At 44.8% G+C, this 22,322-nt stretch overlaps 1 protein-coding gene across 2 annotated transcripts; it reads left to right on the forward strand.

Moving 5' to 3' along the window:
* Nucleotides 1–2,298: 2,298 nt before the first annotated feature.
* LOC310800368 (uncharacterized protein) lies at nucleotides 2,299–18,952 on the forward strand. 2 transcript variants are annotated; one of them, XM_083662976.1, is made up of 7 exons: nucleotides 2,299–2,342; nucleotides 6,250–6,758; nucleotides 10,928–11,029; nucleotides 12,353–12,454; nucleotides 16,330–16,388; nucleotides 17,457–17,726; nucleotides 17,874–18,952. In XM_083662976.1, exons 2-7 carry the CDS (start codon nucleotides 6,257–6,259, stop codon nucleotides 17,913–17,915), a joined length of 1,077 nt encoding a protein of 358 aa, XP_083519102.1. In that variant the 5' UTR covers nucleotides 2,299–2,342; nucleotides 6,250–6,256; the 3' UTR covers nucleotides 17,916–18,952. The 2 variants fall into 2 exon arrangements, with proteins under 2 accessions (XP_083519102.1, XP_083519103.1); XM_083662977.1 differs by having other exon boundaries at nucleotides 10,934–11,029.
* The last annotated feature ends 3,370 nt before the right edge of the window (nucleotides 18,953–22,322 follow it).

Below are 22,322 nucleotides of genomic sequence, written 5' to 3' on the forward strand. Positions count from 1 at the left end.
CTCCAAAACGCCTGGCAGGAAATGCATGGTGGCGAGGCTGACACAGTGTGACACGTGCTCGTTGCTTCAGCATTTCTTCCTGCTGCAGCTCAGCTGCCACAGGAGGGTCACAGCTTCGGCCTCCTCCCCTCCACCTCCACCTGGTCCACCACCTCTGTTAGCACCAGAGCGCCCGGGCCGGGGCCCCGGCTAGCGGTAGCGGGAGAACATCACTGGCGCTGCTTGCAGTCGCAGGCTCAGCTGTTGCATTGGCGGGCGCGTCTGAAAGTTTAGCCCGTTTGCTGCTGTCCGTTGCCGGTGGCGGCTTCGTCAAGAAATCGGAAATTCGACTTTGCTTCTCCTTTTTTGACGCCATCGTTACAGGCTAGCTGCTCTCTGACTGCTCTCTGTCACTCCTCATTCACTGTCAACTTCAAGTGGCCCGCCTTGTTTTTCGACAGCCGACAGGAACAGAACACAGAACAGGAAGTGTCGTGAAAACGTGAAACGTAAAGAATAATTTCTTTAAACTTAACTACTTAAACCCATTATTAGCCACTTACTGAAGTCAAAATATTGTTAGAATGTGAACATGACCAACAAAAATTTAATGAAACTTTTTTTAAATGATTTATTTTATTTTTTATTTGTAAACATGCAATACTTCCAGCGTCCACCAGAGGGTGCTGTAGCACCCCAACATCATACTGTTGAAGTCTATTGATTGGCAGACCACTTTACTGTGAACAAAGGCAAAAGACAGCTAATGTAAATGTAGCCTTTAATATCTATTACTGCAGCCTCGAATTCAACAACATGACTTCTGTGAAGTTCATATTCAATTAATTGAAATGTATGGTAAATGAATCAAGTCTGTTAACCAGAACATTGTTAGAGATTGTTATTAAAGAGATGCCAAGCACTTTTTCTACTTTTTTCGGCTGAAAATCAATGTACAGTATATGGGAATTTAGTCATGTTGTTGATGAATGCAGGTCAAAACCCTGACATTTAGTGTAAATCTAGAAATTCTTCATGTTTTATCAGTCATTAAACTAAACTGTTTCAAAACTGCTCAAAGCTCCAGTACTAGATTCAAATTTCCCCCTTCTTTCATGATTGGTTGACGTCGGTGGTTCGTGTCATCACCAAACAAACCCCACCCACCTACCCCACCAACGCCCCTCCCACCATTTGTCTATAAAAATCCATGCAGATGGCGTCCACAGACTGTGGAGACTGAGAGCTTTTTGAATTGAGAGATAGACATAGAGATAGCGGAGTCAGGAGTCACTGGAAAACACAATTATACATTATAGTAGCTATGGGATAGTATATTCAAATTTACGTTGATTTTGTACATATCCTGGTTTTCACACATGCAAAAGCGATTGGGTTGCTTGATCAGGAGATGTAACCATGCACGGTTTTTGCTGAGTTTTTCCTTGATGCAATACCATTCAGGAAGTGTGGGGGGCAGTAGTGTAAACACAGTGCATCATCGCTGTCCGTACTGCGTAAACCTTCATTAAACTATTGATGATCTATAAAAGCTAATGTAACTTAAATTTCTCTCCGTCAGTACACAATATTAATATTGTTTCGCTTTTCATTTTCTCTAAAGTCTAGTTTTTGTTTTTATTTCAGTTAACTAAAATGTTTGTTGTTGTAATGTTGTTGTTGTTGTTATTCCCCCCACACACCTAGTTTTAGTTTTTAGTTTAATTTGACCTTAAAACCATAATAACCTTGGGCAGCTTCCATTGAAATGACGTTTGTTCCAGTTGTGAAAGTGAAAGTGAAACCTAAGATTCTGACTGCTTGTCAACAGTGACTATTTATAGGCTATTTCCCTGTTCACCACAGCAGCGCTCTCACTGACTGCAGGTAAGAGGTAAGGTAAGGACAAGCAACTTTAGTTTAGCCTACAACTGCAGCTGACATTTCATCTACTGTTTCTATTCATCAGCTTCACCTGTTTCTACAGTTTTACTACAGGATTACTACAGTTAGGCCTAGATGCAATGGATATTGCAGCAACATTTACAAGTAGATATAAACTATATGGGATAACATGGACTGTAGACTATAAAACAAAACACATTTTGTTCAACTCTGCCCTAGACTGAGCGCAAGGGCAGCATCACAGTGATAATAATGTCAGCAGACTGTAACAGGGTGTATGTGCACACTGATGACCAGTGACCACAAGCTTCTGTAATTGGCTGCATCTGTCTGAAAGGGGAAGTAATATGGTTCAACAAGTTCTTCCTGCAATAATAATACTCTGCTGCTGCTGGTGGTGGTGGAGGAGGAGGAGGAGGAGGAAGCTGAGCTGCATTTACAAAGTGAAAGTATTAACAGTAAGTGATCGTGAGTACGCTTTACTTTGATGAAAAACATGCAAGTATAATGAAATGGACAAATGTAGATTATGTTGTTAATATGAGTATATATGACAGCTTTTACACACGTCCTTACAGGGCTACACTTTTATAGTGTGTGTGCATGCGTGTGTGTGTGTGTGTGTGTGTGTGTGTGTGTGTGTGTGTGTGTGTGTGTGTGTGTGTATTCGGGGGGGCGGGGGCGTACTGAGTTTTGATGTGCTGTCACTCACAGCCATGCTGGCCTGGTACTATGTTCTGTCGTCTTGTTCACAGATCAGTTTGGTAGCTGTATCCCACATATGTGCTGTAAGGTTGTTGTTTTTTTTACCCCCCCCCCCTCCTCCAATTTCTGAACAATATTGTACTTGACCAATTCCCCCTGCTGTCTCCGTCGTTGCTCCACCCCCTTGTCTGATCTGAGGAGAGCCATAGACTAGCACATGCTTCCTCCAATACATGTGTCATACAGACATACAGTCCCCAGCTGCCTCTTTCACTGGACAGCGAGGAGTTTCACCGGCAGGACGTAGCGCGTGGCAGGATCACGCTATTCCACCCAGACGAGGACTCACACCCCACCGGGTTCCCACCCGCAGACACGGCCAATTGTGTCTGAAGGAACGTCTGACCAAGGCCGGATTCACACTAGATCCGTCACTCTCATTGGATACTCGTGGTGATGGTGATGCCTCCCCTTCTTCAGACTGAAGAGTTTATCTGATGGGTCTGCAAACTGGGTGGAGAAGAGGGGAGGTGGAGCTGTGCCATACTGTCAGCAGCAAAGATGGGAGGCTGAATGGGATCAAATGAAGCATAAGCTAACAGCAGCCTTGTGATTGGCTTACGATGGGGGTGAGAAGCAATGGAATAGGCTTACAAAGGAGGTGTGTGAGGTCAAAGGTGATGAGAAGCTTTGCTATTGGTTAAATGAAACCAGGAGGGAAACAGCTGATTATTCAATTGAAGCCCAGAAGTTGACAAGCAAATTTTGAGCACGTGAGCAGATTTGAAAGGGTGGAGAAATAAGAAGTGAACTGAGGTGAAAGTGCAGATTATAGTTTTCTGGTTGAACCTCCGTTAAACTACATATATCAAACAGAAACTAAACCAAAAAAATGATAAATTGAACTAAAACTACAAAATAGCCTACAGCTTTTTAAAAACATATTTTCCTGGTTCAGTCGCACACATGCTTGTTTTGAAGGGGAGAAGGCAGAAAGAGGGGGTGAAGTATGAGATCCGTCCACCCCGACGTACTACAGTCAGACTAAATACCAGCCGCACAAAGTGTCCATGTGTTCACAAGAGACGTGTATAAGATGGGATCCCACGTACGGGGTCCATCAGATACCAGCCGGGCGAGCCATCCGTCACCCCTAGCCTCAGTCACTTGTCATTCTTGACCTCATCAAAGTCGGCCAAAAACAGGTCCCAGATAGTAGAGAACCTTTTAAGTGAGTTGGTTCTCAGGGACCTGAGTCTCTCCATCTGTACAACAGAGATCATGTCCATCAGCCACACCTGAAAAGAAGGTGAAGAGGAGGACTTCCATTCCTTCAGAATTTGTTTTTTGGTGACAGTTGTCCCCAGTGTCAGAGATTGTGGCACAGCTGTAGGGAAGTTCAGTGAGGACTCCGAGCAGCCGAAGATGGTGAGTTCTGCCTCCGGCTGTAGGGTTATTTTGTAAGTCTTAGAATACCAATCAATTTTTTTTGGCCCACAATTCTGTTAATGAAGGGCAGAATCAGAAGGCATGATATAGTGTGCCCTCTGACACCTGACACCTGTCACACAGTGGAGAGACAGAAGGGAAGATCCTGTGTAGTTTATGCTTGGAGTAGTGAAGACAGAGTGACTTTAAATTGGATCAGCTGGTGTCTGCTATTAGCTGAGCAGAGTTGTACCACAGACAGACTCCTTTCCCACATAATGTCAGATAAATCAATACCAAGTTCCCCCTGCCACACTTCTCTGATCCTCTCAGTAGAGGTTGTGCTGCAGTTGTTAACTCATTGAGTGCCATGGACGGACATGTTCGTCATTTCAAATAGTAACGTAGAGTGCCAAGGACGGACATGTTCGTCAATTGCGTTTTTTGACGGTGGGGCGTCGATCAAAGCCTTCTGCCTCTCCTGTACAAATATTATAGCTATTGGAGGTCTATAACCTATTTTACAGAACCCTTAGGTGGCGACAGTGCTCTCCAGGTTAACAGAAAGGCAGAGAAAAACAGAGAATAAGTCATTGGGGAAACGGAAATCGCATCGCATCCGTATGCATCGATATGCATGAAGCGTTTTAACGTTAGATGTGCCTGCAACAGGCAGCAGCCAATCTGCTCCCACAATTGAGCTCCTCCACTGCTGCGACAGCCCATTCGCATGATCATCGTTATTATTCTCAACTGGAAGCATACAGTAGTAGCCGGTGACAAACACACGCGGAAAAAGCTGGATGTCGCCGCGCACCCTTCACAGTGCAGTCAGAGCAAACTCAGCAGAGAGCCACCTCCCATACAGGGAGGAGTGTGCAGTTGAGGCGAGGCGGGGCGGGGGGGGGGGAGAGCAGCACACAGCCACACAACACCCAGACAGACCCAGGCAGCAGGACAGGGTTGGCAAACGCAAGCCAGAATATCCGATGCCCACCAGCAGCAAGAAGCTGCAACCAGCAGCGCACGCAGGGGCCAGCTAAAATAACCATATATATATGGTTGCAGCTAAAAATATTATTCTGCCAAACAAAATTCCCTGGCCTCACTGTTTTATTGAAGGAAATTATTTTTGAGGTGTGACTACATCAGAAAATTAGCTTCAGAGTCAGTGATGTGTTTGAAATGTTTAATTTCACAAAAGGGCCATTATCTCAGCTTCTAGAAAAAAAATGCTCTTTTTTGTTAAATCAAGCTATCTTCTCCGGCTGATAACTAAAGAACGGAAAATGATATCAATAAACCTGTTTTTGCTGATGATAGAAAAGAGTCTAATCGTTCTTTTTGCGTGTTCATTGTTTACATAGTAATATCACACAATATTCTGTGGGCCTCGAGAAATCACTGAAAAAAGCTCTGAAACTCTGGCACTGGGAGCGTCCGTTCTCCAAAAGTGGCTGGCACTCAATGAGTTAAACAGACATACAAATCTAGAGATAAGATGCTTGGAGTGAGGAGGGCTCAGCAATACATCGAAAAAAGCTTGCTCATTTGGGAGCGCTTCAAAGGTGCGAATCTTGGATCGAACATAATTTCTGATTTGCAGGAACCTGAGCCAGTTCGTGCCGGGCAACTCAAACTTCCTCTTCAGTAGATCAAAGGATGCAAAATGACCATCTATGTATAGGTCTTTGATGGAAACCAGCCCCTTCTCACTCCAGGCATGGTCGTTTCTGTCTAACCATGGAGCAAAAAAAGAGTGATTAAAACAAATTGGTGTGTGGACAGAAACATCTGGTAAACTCAAAACACTCCTAACTTGGTTTAAAATTCTCACAGAGTTTTTCATGACAAAATGTAAGTTGTCTAAGGTCCCAGGTCTATCTAACTTAGCAAATAGCATGGCTGGCAAGGAAGAGTTAACAATGGAGATGGCCTCCATTTTCAGCCACAAGGGGGTCCTGGAGGTGTATGTAACCACATGTTAACATCACTGTTAGTTTGTTCAGTTGAGTTGACTCTTTACTGTGTCACATTAAGCTACATGTGGAAACAAATCCACCTTATCACACTTCACTTTTACTGAGAACGTTACTGAATGGATCTACAGCCAAATCACAGCAAGCTTTTTCAGTTAGCTCTCTGAGCCTGATTGTTATTTATTTTATTTTATTTATTTAGATGAATAATTAACAGATATTTTATTCTATTCTCTCCTATCATGTGCCCCAGCTGTGAAATGGCATGCAGGGTGGCTACAGGTATGGCGTGTGTGGAGCAGAGTGAGGAGTTGTGGCTGCTGGAGGCTTACTGTACGAGGAGGAACCAGCCATCACTCCAGCTTCAGTCAGGAGGAACCAGCCGTCACCCCATCTTCGATCAGGGTTGGATCAGCCGTCAGTCCAGCTTCAGTCAGGAGGAACCACCCGTCACTCCATCTTCAGGCAGGGTTGGACCAGCCGTCAGTCCAGCTTCAGTCAGGAGGAACCAGCGATCATTCCAGCTTCAGTCAGGACGAACCAGCCGTCACCCCATCTTCGGTCAGGGTTGGACCAGCCGTCAGTCCAGCTTCAGTCAGGAGGAACCACCCGTCACTCCATCTTCAGGCAGGGACCAGCCATCAGTCCAGCTTCAGTCAGGAGGAACCACCCGTCACTCCATCTTCAGGCAGGGACCAGCCGTCACTCCAACTTCAGTCAGGAGGATCCACCCGTCACTCCAGCTTCAGTCAGGCCACTTGAGTGAGTGATATTATATAAAAAAAATATATATATATATATGTATAGGTGTGTATATATACATGTGTGTGTGTGTGTGTGTGTGTGTGTGTGTGTGTGTGTGTGTGTGTGTGTGTGTGTGTGTGTGTGTGTGTGTGCGCGTGCACGCACAGTATATATATACTGTATATATATATATATATATATATATATATATATATATATATATATATATATATACAGACACATATATATGTATATGTATATGTATATGTGTATATATATATATATATATATATATATATATATATATATACACACACATATATATATATAATATTATATACATATAATATATATATATAATATATATATATAATATATATATATATTGTGACGAGTATATTGTGACGAGTTGGTCCAATGCAATCTTCTATCACTTATATCTTATCGTTGTCTAGGGGCGGACTGGTGGTAACTCGCAACATAATGGACAAGAACAACAAAGTAGGCTGATTTACCAGTTGAAGTGAATGCTCACTCACTAGGGGTGTCACGGTACACAAAAGTCACGGTTCGGTGCGTACCTCGGTTTCTGACAGACAGCGGGGTGGGTTTCACTTCCCCAAGTAAGTACGCTAACGTTATTGGATGCGAGTTTTGTTTACCATAATGATTACGTTCGGTCATCATAATGCATTATTGGAACATGACAAGGAGTCATCCCCTCTTCCTCACCGCATCTTACTTGTCATCCCACGCGATGTAAGTTGCTTGTTCACAAGTTAACACTAACAGCTTTGTCAGTGTTATGTAACATTTAGCCGCAACGCGCAACTATAAAGGACTTTGTCGTGGCTACGTAACGTTACATTAGCAAGCTTACCTCGTTGGCTTGATGTTGACAGAATTTGCAAAACAGCTTATCGCCTGAGTCATAAAAGTCATTAGGATAGGCCTACTGCTCTGCACTTTTTTGACGACGGTAACGGGAGAGCACCTGGACGCTAGTTCAATACTGTTGTGGCTTGTTCTGTCTGTTCTGGAGCGACCCCCCCCCGGTAATGTTTCCTCTCCACAAAACGTTCCATTCAGTGAACGTGGATTTCTATGGCCCTTGTGTTGTTTTGCTATGTCTTCTTCTGTGGCGTTTAATTCAATTCAATTTAATGACGTTCAAACAGCGTTTAGGTGCCCCGGGTTGTATTGGGGTTGAGTCGTGCTACTTTTCGTCCCTGCCTCGTCGGGGTTCTAGGGCTGCGAACCCAGTACCATATGGTGACGTGAAAACATTGTTGACGACTGATTGGTCAGGCAGAATCGTGTTTACTCTGTCTATCTACTGACTGTCATTGCAATGCTGCATACCAGTTTAGTGGGCTTACCTTCTCTTCTGTTGTGTTATTTCCATCAGTCTTTTGTGTTGCTGCCTTCGCCTCTGGTGAAATAAAATCGTGGCGGTGGTTTCAATTGTTTTGAGAGAGAAAAAAGTCTGCTGGTCAGGAAGCCCTTCTAGTTGAGTGCAGCGCTCCGCTAGGCCGCAGGCGGGTCTTTGGTGAAGCCGCGGTCTTGCCTGGTGAGAGGCCGCCGGGGTAGAGGCTTCACACTCTGTCTGTAGCGCCTCTCCCGTCCCCGCGCAGCGCAGCGCATGTGAGTTTGACTAACAACAAAGTGATATCCATTCTCCTGGCCGATTGTCACATTCGCCCATGTACACTGTAGGTCATTTAGAGCCACCAGTATTTCATAAACAGTTTAAAAGTTCTGTGGATGGATTTAATTGTAACGTTATGTTATAGGCTACTTCGGCTATAGGCAGAGGACAGATATGCGGTCGCTATGACGACCAGCTGTGGGCAGGGGTGGGCGGGGGCAGATGATCGGCGGTCGAAGCAGGACATCCATCGGGCCGAAACGAGTAGAGCCGACTGGTGACGAGCTGTGCAGGGCAGTAAAATGTGGTGGAAATGAGCCATTAGTCTTGCAGAAAGAACTTGGAAAAAGTCCCTCAACCCCAACGATCTCACAATTTATCAACATATCCTCTCCAATTTCACCTCTGCTGTTTCTACTTCAAAAACCTCATTTTTCACTTCTTTAATCCGGTCCTCCGCATCCAACCCCAGCAAACTATTCTCCACCTTCTCTTCCCTCCTTAACCCCCCGCCCCCTCCCCCTCCCTCTGCCATTTCTGCTGATGACTTTCTATCTCACTTCACCAAGAAGGTTTACGACATCAGTTCCTCCTTCCCCCCGCTTATCTCTCCTATCTCCAATCCAGTTCATCCACCCCCTACTCCCGGTCTGTCCACCTTCTCCCCCCTCTCCCCTGAAGAAGTACTTCAACTCATCACTTCCAACCGCGCCACCTCCTGCCCCCTGGACCCGATCCCTTCCGCCCTCCTACAGTCCATCTCCCCTGACCTATCCCCATTCCTCACCACATTCATTAACTCCTCTCTTTCCTCTGGTCGATTCCCAACCATCTTAAAGACTGCCATTGTAAAACCTTTACTCAAAAAACCATCCCTCGACCCTACTGCCATCCATAACTACCGTCCTGTCTCTCTCCTCTCTTTCCTCTCCAAAACCATCGAACGTGCCGTCTCCAGTCAACTTTCCACCTATCTCTCCCAGCACAATCTGTCTGACCCTCTCCAATCTGGTTTCAAACCCGCTCACTCAACCGAAACTGCTCTTCTCGCTGTCACTGAGGCACTTCACTCCACCATGGCTTCATCCCTCTCCGCTGTTCTCATACTCCTGGACCTTTCTGCTGCTTTCGACACTGTTAACCACCGAATCCTTCTTTCCACCCTTTCTGACTTGGGTGTCACTGGGTCTGCACTCTCCTGGTTCTCCTCCTATCTTTCTGACCGCTCCTACCGGGTTTCTTGGAGAGGTGTATCCCTTTCTATTCCTTGCACCCTTTCCACTGGTGTCCCTCAGGGTTCTGTTCTAGGTCCTTTCCTGTTCCTCCTCTACATGGGTTCACTTGGTCATGTCATTTCATCTCATGGTTTTTCCTATCACTCCTATGCCGACGACACACAGCTTTACCTTTCCTTCCCCCCCTCTGACACTTCAATCGGGTCACGGATCTCTGCCTGCCTGAAAGACGTTGGTGTCTGGATGGCGGATCACCACCTCAAACTCAACCCTGAAAAAACCGAGATCATCTTCCTCCCTGGCAAAGAAATCCCCCCTGACTGACCTCTCCATATCCATTGACAACCACACCGTAACTCCATCTCAAACAGCTAAAAACCTGGGAGTGATCGTCGACCACCAACTCACCTTCTCTGCCTACATTGCCGCAACAGCACGCTCCTGCCGGTTCTCCCTCTTCAATATTCGCAAGATACGCCCATTTCTCACCAGAGAAGCTACACAAATTCTGGTACAGTCACTGGTATTGTCACGCATCGACTACTGCAATGTCCTTTTGGCAGGCCTCCCTGCCTCTGAAATACTTCCTCTTCAGCTCATTCAGAACTCAGCAGCCCGTCTGGTCTACAATTTACCTAGATTTTCCCATGTCACCCCCCTTTTCCGAGAGCTTCACTGGCTTCCCATCCTGGCACGCATCAAATTCAAAACTCTGGCACTAGCTTTCAAGGCCGTTCACAAAACAGCCCCCTCATACTTACAGTCTATGGTCACTTAACAAACCCCTCACCGCCCGCTCCGCCCCTCCACTAGTGCAGGATGTCTCGCCCCTCCCCTGCTACGTAGGCTCAGAAGCCGCTCTCGGTCAAGACTCTTCTCTTACCTGGCCCCAAAATGGTGGAATGAACTTCCCCCTGACATCAGGACTGCCGCATCACTACCCATTTTCCACAGAAAACTTAAAACTCATCTCTTCAGACTTTACATAGACCCTTCCTGAATTCCCTCCCTCCTCTCTGCCTGCTTTCCATTTTTAATTTAATTCTCTGTTTGTGAAATGTATGCTCGTTTAATTGTCCACACCTTTAATCTCCGCTTTTATATTGGCTTCTCCTATTTTTACTATTGTTTTTCTATTTTATCTATTCATGTTATTGTGTGCTGTATATGATCATGATGTAAGTCGCTTTGGATAAAGGCGTCTGCTAAATACCAATAAAGTAAAGTAAATATATATATATATATATATAATGTACATTGAAATATACATTAAAATACTTATATTCATGTTGGCATATTGACAGAATTAGGTGGTGGCTTGCTTGGGGGCTCTGTCCCAGGTGTTGTGGGAGTTGGAGGCGTTGGACCGACGTTTGACATTTTTGACACATCAAAGGGCCAAGATGGTGAGCATCCCAACATGCACCTGGTCAAGTTTATCAAATTGTATTGACATAGCACATTTGGTACAACAAGGTACTGTAGCCCCAAAATGCTTTAACTTTTCAAACACAATTCAAAACAGTTTAGGGTCATGAAAAATACCAAAGCCAATAGCAGTGACAACATAACAGCAAAGAGACACAAGAGGAGAATTGAATTGAATCAAAAGCAGCATTTAAAATGTGTTCTTAAAGGAACACTCCACCCATTTTCAACCAGCTTTGTATCATTAGAACATCAGTAGTATATCAGAAAACTGTAAACGGTTTTGAAGTCTGTCATTTAATTTGACAGTTATTGAGTGTTAAAGTGTGGACCAGTGACATCACTGGTCCACACTAACTCAAATGAATAACTCATTAACTCAAATCAACTCTCAAACTGTAAACGGTTTTGAAGTCATTCATCTAGTTTGACAGTTATTGAGAGTTGATTTGAGTTAATGAGTTATTCATTTGAGTTAGTGTGGACCAGTGATGTCACCGGTCCACACTTTAACACTCAATAACTGTCAAATTAAATGACAGACTTCAAAACAGTTTACAGTTTCCTGATATACTACTGATGTTCTAATGATACAAAGCTGGTTGAAAATGGGCAGAGTGTTCCTTTAATGTTCTCTTAAAACCTCTAGTCTAGTGAATTACTAGGGACATTTAGATTTGTCATGTTAATAAAACTGAGGATTCAGTTTGTGTGCGTGTGTGTGTGTGTGTGTGTGTGTGTCTGTGCGCGTGTGTGCGTGTGTGTGTGTGGGTGCATGTGATTGTGTGTGGGTGCGTGCATGTGATTGTGTGTGCGTGCGTGTGATTGTGTGTGTGTGTGTGTGCGTGCATGTGATTGTGTGTGCGTGTGTGTGTGCGTGTGATTGTGTGTGGGTGTGTGCATGTGATTGTGTGTGCGTGTGTGTGTGCGTGCGTGTGATTGTGTGTGGGTGTGTGCATGTGATTGTGTGTGCGTGCGTGTGATTGTGTGTGTGTGTGTGTGTGTGTGTGTGTGTGCGTGCATGTGATTGTGTGTGCGTGTGCGTGCGTGTGATTGTGTGTGTGTGCGTGCATGTGATTGTGTGTGCGTGCGTGTGATTGTGTGTGTGTGTGTGCGTGCATGTGATTGTGTGTGCGTGTGTGTGTGTGTGTGTGTGTGTGTGTGTGTGTGTGCGTGCGTGTGATTTTGTGTGCGTGTGTGTGTGTGTGCGTGCGTGTGATTGTGTGTGCGTGTGATTGTGTGTGTGTGTGTGCGTGCGTGTGATTGTGTGTGGGTGCGTGCGTGTGGTGGCCTGTCTTTAGCCAGTTCGCTGAGCGGTGTGGCAGACAGGTTGGCACAGATCGCTGACTCAGCACCAATCTCTCAAGCGGACCTGACAGCAACCGGTCTGGAAGAGCAAGATGGTGGGTTTCCCCTCTCACGTGGTTTCATATCATAAAGTAAATGTTACATATTCTACATATGAGAATACGTCATTCCCATGAGAAACTAATAGCTGGCATTTAAGACATTGAAGAAGGAAATATTTAAAGTAATCTCTAGTTTTATGAATTCATCAGCGAGGCCCTTTCTTAGGCTTCGCTAATTGGATGCAATCCCTCGCGTGAGTGTATCAACTGAAGACTTTTCATCGGTGCCTGATATGGCCACACCCCCTGCCGGAGCCCGGCGCCCTCAATATAAGGAGGGCGCAGCCGGCAGCTCGACTCTTTAGCGTTTTCTTTACGTGCTGTGGAGCAGTGAGCCTCAAGCTAAGAAAGGGCCTCGCTGAATTCATAAAACTAGAGATGACTTTAAATCTTTTGTTTTATTTCATTTCAGCATCAGCTCTCTTGGGCTTTGCTAATTGGATAAGGGCGGAGCCTGATGGGTCCACAGTCATTATGACACATTATCACCGGGGCCCACATCAGCTCAATTATCCAGGGGTATGACGCATGAGAGGCTTATGTAGGGTCACATCCCCCAGAAGGGATGACCCGACTCACCTAGGTGCCCATGAGTAGATATGTTCTAGCAGTGGGATGCAAAGACCTCGACTCCAGTGCCTAAGGAGAACTCTCCATTAGGCTGTGTGTCCATAGCGTCTTTTTCCGACGTTAAACGTTGAAAGTACGCTGGAGAGCGCTGATCTCAGCGCACAATATGCAAGGAAGCAGTCTGAAAGTAACGTTAGCTCAGTGCGGTAGTTAGCTTGATAGCTGACGGCTAACATTAGCTAACAACACACATACACTCACCAGAAATATTAAGCGTCTAGCCAATCTGCTCCCACAATTGAGTCTTTCTGTCTCTGTTTGCGATAGTTTCTCCATATGATCAGTTGCCAGAAAAGGAGCACCCGACACCAGCGTCTTTCTGAAAAGTTAAAATATTTTCAGCTGGAAGCGCTGGGAGTCGGGCGCACAAAAGCACCGGAGCGCTCTGAAAATAGACGCTGGGCGCAGCGCACTTTCTCTAGACGTCCTTGTGCGCCCGCATACGCTCTCCCCCCATTGGAAACAACTGAAAATAGACACCGGAGCTGATGAAAAGACGCTAGGTCGACACAGGCCCTTAGACAGAACAGTACACGTGTACAGGAACTCAGAGGGGGCGAACATGCATGTATTGTATATAACATGCATGTATTGTATATAACATGCATGTATTGTATATAACATGCATGTATTGTATATAACATGCATGTATTATATATAACATGCATGTATTGTATATAACATGCATGTATTGTATATAACGTATTGTATATAACATGCATGTATTGCCTGCTTGAAGCAGTTGGGCAGGATAGAAGTGTAATATTCCTGATCCAAGCTAAAGGGTGGGAATCCATCTGAAGCAATACCCTAGTACGTGTGTAAGAAGCCTAATCCAGTGGTTAAGAAGCCTAATCCAGTGGTTAAGAAGCCTAATCCAGTGGTTAAGAAGCCTAATCCAGTGGTTAAGAAGCCTAATCCAGTGGTTAAGAAGCCTAATCCAGTGGTTAAGAAACCTAATCCAGTGGTTAAGAAACCTAATCCAGTGGTTAAGAAGCCTAATCCAGTGGTTAAGAAACCTAATCCAGTGGTTAGCCCCTGGAAAAAGGCCTGTGACCTGTCCTCCCCGAGGCTCACTGCCTATGGGGTGACGTGCGTGACCCCCGGAGGGGGAAGGGGGTCCTATGTGTAGGGTGCCACATCTAGAGAAACCCACCATCCACTATCTATACAACAGTAGTGGGAAACAGGGCTCTCAAGGTACTATAAGGCTGAGAAGGTATTTTGCACAAGGCGTAGGCTTCCCTTCACAACCATAGGTTGAAGGTACTCCATCACTTGCTGGCTGAGGTGTAGAGCGCACTAGTCCCAGAGCTATAGGCAACCCGTTGAGACACCGGTGGCTGCTGTTAAAGGCTAAGAATGGACTACTTTCTCTCCCCAGAGGGCTCCAGCCACGCTCTTTCTCTGTGAACTTCTCCACACAGAAGGGGGCTGGTCCATTGGCAAACTCAATATCGCCGGCTGAGCCCCTTCCCTGAACAACTAAGGAGTGTAGGAGCTAATGCCAAGGGCATCTCTGGTTTAGCTTCCCAGAAGAGTTTGTCATCCTCACTCAAAGTTTGTCTGAACAAGAGATGACCTGACCACTCATTATCCTCACGGCCGCATGATAACTGACGCAGTGGTCAGAACAAGTGGGAGCATTCCCTTCTCAGGGAACTCTCTTGTGTTTTGTCAAGAAAATCGCGGTGGAAAGAATCCTTGCTGCCACATTCAGCGGAACGGGATTCATGAGTAGCGTATACTAACTCTTCTTCGAAGAAAAGGGGGACCGCTTACTCATTCCGAGTTTTCTCTTCTTTTTCTTTCTTTTTGAATCTGCGGCGCCCTCTAGGTGTAACCTAAGAGCCGCTGCCATCAAAAGCCAACCAAGTACATAGAACATTGTTCCCTTGTACCGGTAGAGTTGTTCCTCGCTAATCTGATCGTCACCTCCAACACTCCCTGAAGGGAGAGGGAGACTGGGTCGGATGGAGTGTAGAGCCATGGGTGACAGTTTTCCCAGCCAAGGCTCAAGGGTGGATACCGGAAATCACCCCCCAGGCTGCACTGCACTCTGGGAGGGGACGAGCTCTGAGGTTGTTCCCAGCAGCCCGGAGAAAAACCGCCATCGCGCTGCCATGCATGCAGGGCTAGAGTAACAAGGGGTGACACAGGAGAAGCAGGGGACTCCCGCTTCAGGTCAAATCAGGTTGTGCTTCTGATTTGCATAGCGCTGTACCCAGTGCTGTGCTGGTCCCCTCACCTGATTGACCCGGCTGTGCCGGTGGTGAAAAACACGCCCCTCCGTCGTGATACGACACAATTCAACTTTGAACAGGCCTGTTGTTCCGCACGGTCCCTCAAGGTGGTGGGGGATAAGGGCTCCAAGTTCTTATTGAGGCCATCCCAAAACCCCACGCACAGTCAGACACCCAAGGGCAGGGCGGAGCAGTGAGGCCAGGACGGCTGGAGGCAGAGGACGTTGCTCACGTGGAGCAACCTTACCCGAGGCACCTGAAGCACTGCTCGTGCCTATCCTCCAGAGGAGCCGCTGCTGGTGGCTGTGCCGCTGCTGGAGGCTGGTCCAGCACCGCTGCTGCTGCTGCTGTTCTGTTCCATCGTTGTAGTCTTCTCTCGCCACGTGAAGGAAAACAAAGAGTCGAGCTGCCGGCTGCGCCCTCCTTATATTGAGGGCGCCGGGCTCCGGCAGGGGGTGTGGCCATATCAGGCGCCAATGAAAAGTCTTCAGTAAGTACACTCACGTGAGGGATTGCATCCAATTAGCGAAGCCTAAGAAAGATGCTGATATGAAATCAAACATGTCATTATCTATGATTTTAACATTTATAGCAACAACAGATGCTTTTCTTTGCTTCTTTTTTAACCCATTGATACCTGATGCAGCATTTGTGTGTGTATCCCTTTAAGACACGTGACGCGGTTCGCGGTCTTAAAGGGATACACACACAAATGAGGGATATACACGCAAATGCTGCATCAGGTATCAATGGGTTAAAATATGGATATGAAGCATTGTGGCATTAAATCCACATAGAGTATTTGCTATTATGTGGGTTTGTGCAATCAAGTAACATGGGCATGGTTGCAAAAGGTAGTCCATCTAGGGGACGAATAGACATTTAGAAATATAGATTTGGTTTCAAATGAACAGTTATCAGATACTGTATACATTTGATATAGAATGCATTGTATAATTCATGATACAGATTTGACCGCCTCTTGTTTTGCTGCAGAGATCGTTAAGAAACTAGTGGAGTTGCTGAAAACATCTGGGGATGTGATTGACGAGAAGGTGTGTGATCATATGTAATAATGTTTTGTATACAATATTAAAATCCTCATATTTATTATTTAGTTGACATCTTCGGTGCTCGGCGCTCATTGCTGTGGTGTTTTTACACTGGACTTCCCACAGACAACCTGTCAATTATTACTTATCCAAAACAAACTGCTGCTGGAAATGTAAAACTATCACTTCCTTTTTCCAGTAAAGACCTTATGAATTTGAAAAGTATGGAACATGTTGTGGTTCAGGTCCAATACACCCACCCACTTTGAGTCCACAGTTTGTGTTGATGTGAAGAATAATGTCCAGTTAGAGGGATGCTCTTATTTCCCAGCTGCTGTCAGCATGCATTATATCAAATATGGACCAAAATCAAATCCAGTCAAGAACATAGGGTCTGCCTGGAAAAATATTGAATTTTAAAATGGAAATTGTGTAGAAACCCTGCCAATTATCTCACATGTCCTGGTATTTGTGGCTGTGAAGATCAACCTTCATCTATACCACACATAGGCAAAATATGGCCTACGGGCCCTGTCTGGCCCGCAATGGAATTGCAAAAAAACTGAAACAAAGAAGAACAAAGCAACCCCCCAAAACCCAATAAAAGGCAGAATTATGTTAATAAATCTCATCTGCTTACAGCCATTGGATTTGTATCACTATTATATCAGGAGATTAACAAGAAATTACCAATCACAAAGGGAGAGAGGGATAAAAATGGTGGCAAACCATGTTTCCCCTCGGGGATTAAGAATAAACACCATACCATACCAAAATAGGGAGACTCTTACTGATATATAAGTTAGTATGGCCCTCAGGAAAAAAAAATTGCCCACCCCTGATCTATACAGTGATATGACCTAGTTTGCAGGATGGGCAAGATGTCTATCTTGGATAAATCATATTGAACACCAGACATCTTCAAAACAAATCAAGGCCTGGGGAAAAGTATGGATTTCTTTTTATAGAAACTGTGTAAGAACCGTCAGTACAACCTGTCTGACTCATACACGTGTTCACCTCACTATCACCATCTCACCGCACATTTTCCTCCCTTTATTTCCATTTCAGATCAAGCAGAATGAGTTCCTCCGAGAGCGGCTCAAACACGTCTTTGACTACGCCTTGTTTGAGAAGCTGACCTCCAGCCTGCAGAGCTTGGTAGACCTCGGTGAGGCAGGTCCCCACGACAGGATCCAGAGGCAGAAGATTGCCTGGGCCTTTGAGGTGACCAGCAGGCTGTCAGCCATCAACGTTGTCCCCAGGAGACGAGCCCTGAGCTTTGGGGAGCGCTACCTCCACCAGCATCACTCTGCCTGGATCCAAGAGCATGGAGGCTGGGTGAGCCACATAGACTGTAGACCAGGGGTTTTCAAAGCCTCCCCTCAGAGAACATAGACAGCTGCGCTGATTGTGGCCTGAAAATATACATTTTATTATCCTGTATAATGCTAAAATTCTGTATGTTGTCTTCTCCGGCCCATCTAGGAAAAAGCGTTTGCATCCGACAGTGACGACGACATTGACTGAATAAACTTCCACTGCACAGACGGACCACAACTGATTCCCAAGAGATTCATGCCATGATGTTTGTCCTGCATTTCATTGTGCTTTTGTTGTTGTTGCACAATGGTAGCTGTACAGAGCAATGTTAATTTAATTTAGAAAATACATGATGGTTCCAGCCAGAAGTGTCATGCCCATTGAAGATTTTTTTCCTTCAAAATTCATGGCATGGCGGTCATTAGTAGTAGAGAATCAACCCCATTTTCAAACGTGTGAAAATGAAATGCTGTTAGTTATTATAGTTTGCATAGCAAGTGAGTTGGCTACTTGTGCCAGGCAGCTAACGTTAGCATTGTAATGTTAGCCATCCCTTAATCATGTTTACATGTCATGTAGAGCTGTTATCGTTATAGTTACTGTAGCAAAACACTGAATTTCATTTGATGTATCCAGGTCAAGATGCAGTTCTCTAAAAATGATTAACATTGTGGATAGTCTTTTTATGTGAATAACATTTTGGGTGAAGCAAGATGTAACCATTTTTCAAGAAAAGCGGGAGCAGTGTAGAAGCTAGTGTGAGTGACTAAGCTAATAACCATAACAGCACAAATAATTGACAAAAATCTCTAAATAAATATACAGTATTTACTCCAACGAAAAGGAACAATTATTGATTGTTAAAACTTAATGACAACACAACAGTCTAATCCTAATGCTAATTTAAAATGAGATGTTCCTCTAAATCTGTCTTCAAACGGCACAAATTTGTCGGTGGCCCTGCTGCCGAAATCAGATCTTTGGCTTGCATATAACACCCCTGGTTCCAGCATGTTATGATCATGTACTTGTCAGCCATCAGACATAAGAAAGTAAAAGTTAGAAGTTAACTTTTAAAGGGATATGCCACTTTTTCGGGAGTTTAGCTCATTTGCCATATTCGCCCCACATAACCAAGGTACACCATACCTTTACCGTCACTGTCCGTCCGAGCAGTATACAGTGAGCTACAGTCGTATAGTTAGTATCGCCTTAGAATGGAAGCCAATGGTACACCCGTTCAAAATAACCAAAAACAGAAGATCACAGATCTGAACACAGATCTGATAGCGCCAACATTTTTGGCGCTATCAGTTCTGTGTTTTTGGTTATTTTGTATTTTGGCCCAAAATACAAAATAACCAAATACACAGATCTAATAGCACCAAAATACATGTTGTACTTCGGGTTCAAATCACATGGACGGCTCCTTGGGAAACAATCTTATCACCCCTCCCCTCTGCCATGGACACTCTCATGGGAAATGAAACTGCAAGGTGCTGAATCATCACAACAGTCCACCGGAGGGACTTCATGGGAGAGAGCGCCACACAACACTTAAATACAGTCGATAATCAATAAATCAATCAATAGATTTCACTCGCAGGCTCATGTCTTGTCCCTGGACGTGTGGTCCTTGGAACAGTCAACTTACATGCTTATATACAGCTCAAAGCTTGTATGGGTTGTTTTACTTGACTTCAGCGCTGCCTTTGACGTGATCAACCATTAAATATTAACATCTAAACTTGCATGTTATGGATTTAAATCGTCTGCAATCCAGTGGGTCAAGAGCTACCTGTCGGCCAGGTCGCAGCGAGTGTATTTTAATGCAGCGCTATCTAGCAGTAGGGCCCTGAACTGCAGGGTACCGCAAGGAAGTTGTCTTAGCCATCTCCTCTTCTTTATCTTTACAAATGATATGCCATAAGCAATCAAAAAGGCAAATTTGACAGACAATGTACGCAGCCGATTCCACTCTTTATTATGTGGCCCCCACATGCACTGAACTTAGCCAGGTTCTGTCTAGCAAGCTTAGCATTATATACAATTGGATAAAGGGAAATAAACTTATACTCAACATGTCAAAAACAATGTGCACAATTTTTGGCTCCAATTATAGATTATTTACTGATAGATGGTCAAATTATAAAGCAAGTGAAAACAGTAAAACGTCTAGGACTTTGGCTCGACTGCACATTGTCATGGTCTGATCACATCAATCAGGTGGTCGTGAAAATGGGCAGAGCTGTTGCCATCACATGGAAGTGTGCATCATTTGTTACACCATTGGCACTTTGCCAAATTGTTTCTTCATTAGTTCTGTGTCATTTGGATTGTGGTATGGTCTTCAGCATCTAAAAGGTCTACTTGAGAAGTTACAAGTAGCACAAAACAAGGCAGCTAAACTGGTCCTGGGGTGCTCCCCCAGGTCTAGCGTAGCTGACATGCATATACGCCTCACATGGCTTACTGTTGAGCAAAGACTATTGTCCATCCTACTTTTACATTTTCAGTTATTCACGGGTCGTCCACTAATCGCTTTGGATAAAAGAGGTCGGTGGTTTGATTCCCGCCTCCTCCAGTCTGCATGTCGAAGTGTCCTTGGGCAAGATACTGAACCCCAAATTGCTCCCAATGGTGTGCCAGCACCCTGCGTGGCAGCCTGCCGCCATCGGTGTATGAATGGGTGAATGTACCTACTGATTGTAAAGCGCTTTGGATAAAAGCGCTATATAAATGCAGGCCATTTACCATTTACCATTCATACCCAAACTCCAAAATTTATTTTCAACAGCATAATTTATAGTTCCAAGTATTCACACACACTCCACCAGAGGGGGGAGTAGGGGTCAGTTGACAACTTATTGCACAGTCTGACTCTGTCCACTTCAAGTCAAGCTCTGTCTCCCAGCAGTGTGGGAGACTTCAGAGCGAATGCAGGAAGTGTTACTGCAGTGTCTGGTCGGGATAAATCAGGACAACCTGGTTATCCCCCTTTTGTCCAGTAGAGGGCCACCAGTAGAGGTCTCGGTTTTGCTTTCATGTGTCTCATGTGTTGTATGTGATGGGGAACGATCAAACACATGATTGTGTTGCTCGGGACAGTTTGGAACCTACTAGCTGATGTCCTGTCAGTTATTGTTCTAGCAAACACTGCAACAGGAAGAAAGCAGGGGGAAATGTACAATGTTCATGTCGTCGATTTGAAACAAGTCTATATAGTGAATCAAATGAACACTTGAGAATTCGGACACTAGTAAAGATTTTATTCATTTAAAGCAATTGAGATAGAAATCTCTTTTCCAAAGCTGACCTGGTCACGAAGACAGCAAAAATCACACACCAGGGCATGACATGACATGACATGACATTACAAATTACAATACATCACATAATTTGGCAGATCGACTTAAGTTACAATATCACATTTTGTCAACAGTAGAGAAATCAACTCTGCAACACAATCTATCACAGCTACAACTTTTGAAGGAATAGAGTAACACCTGTAGAAAGTAGATTGAGAAGGATTTTTTTTTTAAGCAAAGACTCACCGTCTACTTCAATGTAAAATAGCGGTACAAAAAAAATCTATTAAAAAAACAGACAGAAATCATTTAATTTATAAATGACCCAAAGACAGCAGGATATATTACAACTTCGCCGGCCGATAGATTGCGCAAGATACATCGAAAATAGTCATTTGATCCATCTTCAGTAATGTCACTCATGTCTGTTATGTGAACCCGCTGTCTGCCTGGCATGTGAATAAAAGGCTCGGTATTGGAAACTATGCAATATTTGGGAATACTGATTATGCTAAACTTCAGATAACAACATTGTGCGGGAGGTAGGTAGTTTTATTGGGATTGCTAACGTGTATGTAGCGTACAGCCAGTTTAGCGGAGCCTGCAATTCGCTATCGGGGAGCTCCTTCGAGACTCCGAAGCTTCAAGTACCTGGGAGTCAACATCCACCAGGACCTGACTTGGGCCGGCCACACCGCCACTGTTGTCAAAAAGGCCCAACAGCGAATACATGGACTCAGGCGCCTGAAGAAATTTGGGCTAAGGCCAGAAATCCTCACGGACTTCTACAGAGGCACCATTGAAAGCCTGCTGACTGGCTGCTTCACCACCTGGTACGGGAACTGTACCACCATGGACCGCAGGGCGCTACGGAGAGTGAGACGCGCGGCCCAGCACGTAACAGAATGTGAGTTGCCAGATCTGCATGAACTGTATAAACAGCGGTGCCTCAGGAGGTCCCTGAAGATCATCAAAGACACAAACCATCCCCACAACAGCCTGTTCTCCCTGCTACCCTCAGGGAGAAGATACAGGGTTCCAAAAGCACGCACAAATCGCTTGAGGAACAGTTTCTTCCCGCAGGCCACGAGACTCCTTAACATACACAAATAGTGTAGTAGCCGTACTGTACCGCACTGTAGCTGCTACCATTACGTATGTCTAACATTTAATTGTATGTTTAATAAGGAATATGCTATTTGCACCCGTATGTCAAATACGTCGAATTTAAAACGCAGAGTTTAATTGTATGTTCAATAAGGAATATGCTATTTGCACCTATATGTCAAATACGCCGAATTTAAAA

Source organism: Poromitra crassiceps (genome assembly GCF_964638095.1).
Source record: "Poromitra crassiceps genome assembly, chromosome: 30".
NCBI classification, from domain to species: domain Eukaryota; kingdom Metazoa; phylum Chordata; class Actinopteri; order Beryciformes; family Melamphaidae; genus Poromitra; species Poromitra crassiceps.

Excerpts from the sequence above, each read along its gene's own strand:
- LOC310800368 (XM_083662976.1), top strand. The coding sequence starts at position 6,257 with ATGGCATGCAGGGTGGCTACAGGTATGGCGTGTGTGGAGCAGAGTGAG. Across the intron at positions 12,455-16,329 it reads CGGTCTGGAAGAGCAAGATG|AGATCGTTAAGAAACTAGTG; the intron begins GTGGGTTTCCCC and ends GTTTTGCTGCAG. Across the intron at positions 17,727-17,873 it reads TCCAAGAGCATGGAGGCTGG|GAAAAAGCGTTTGCATCCGA; the intron begins GTGAGCCACATA and ends CGGCCCATCTAG.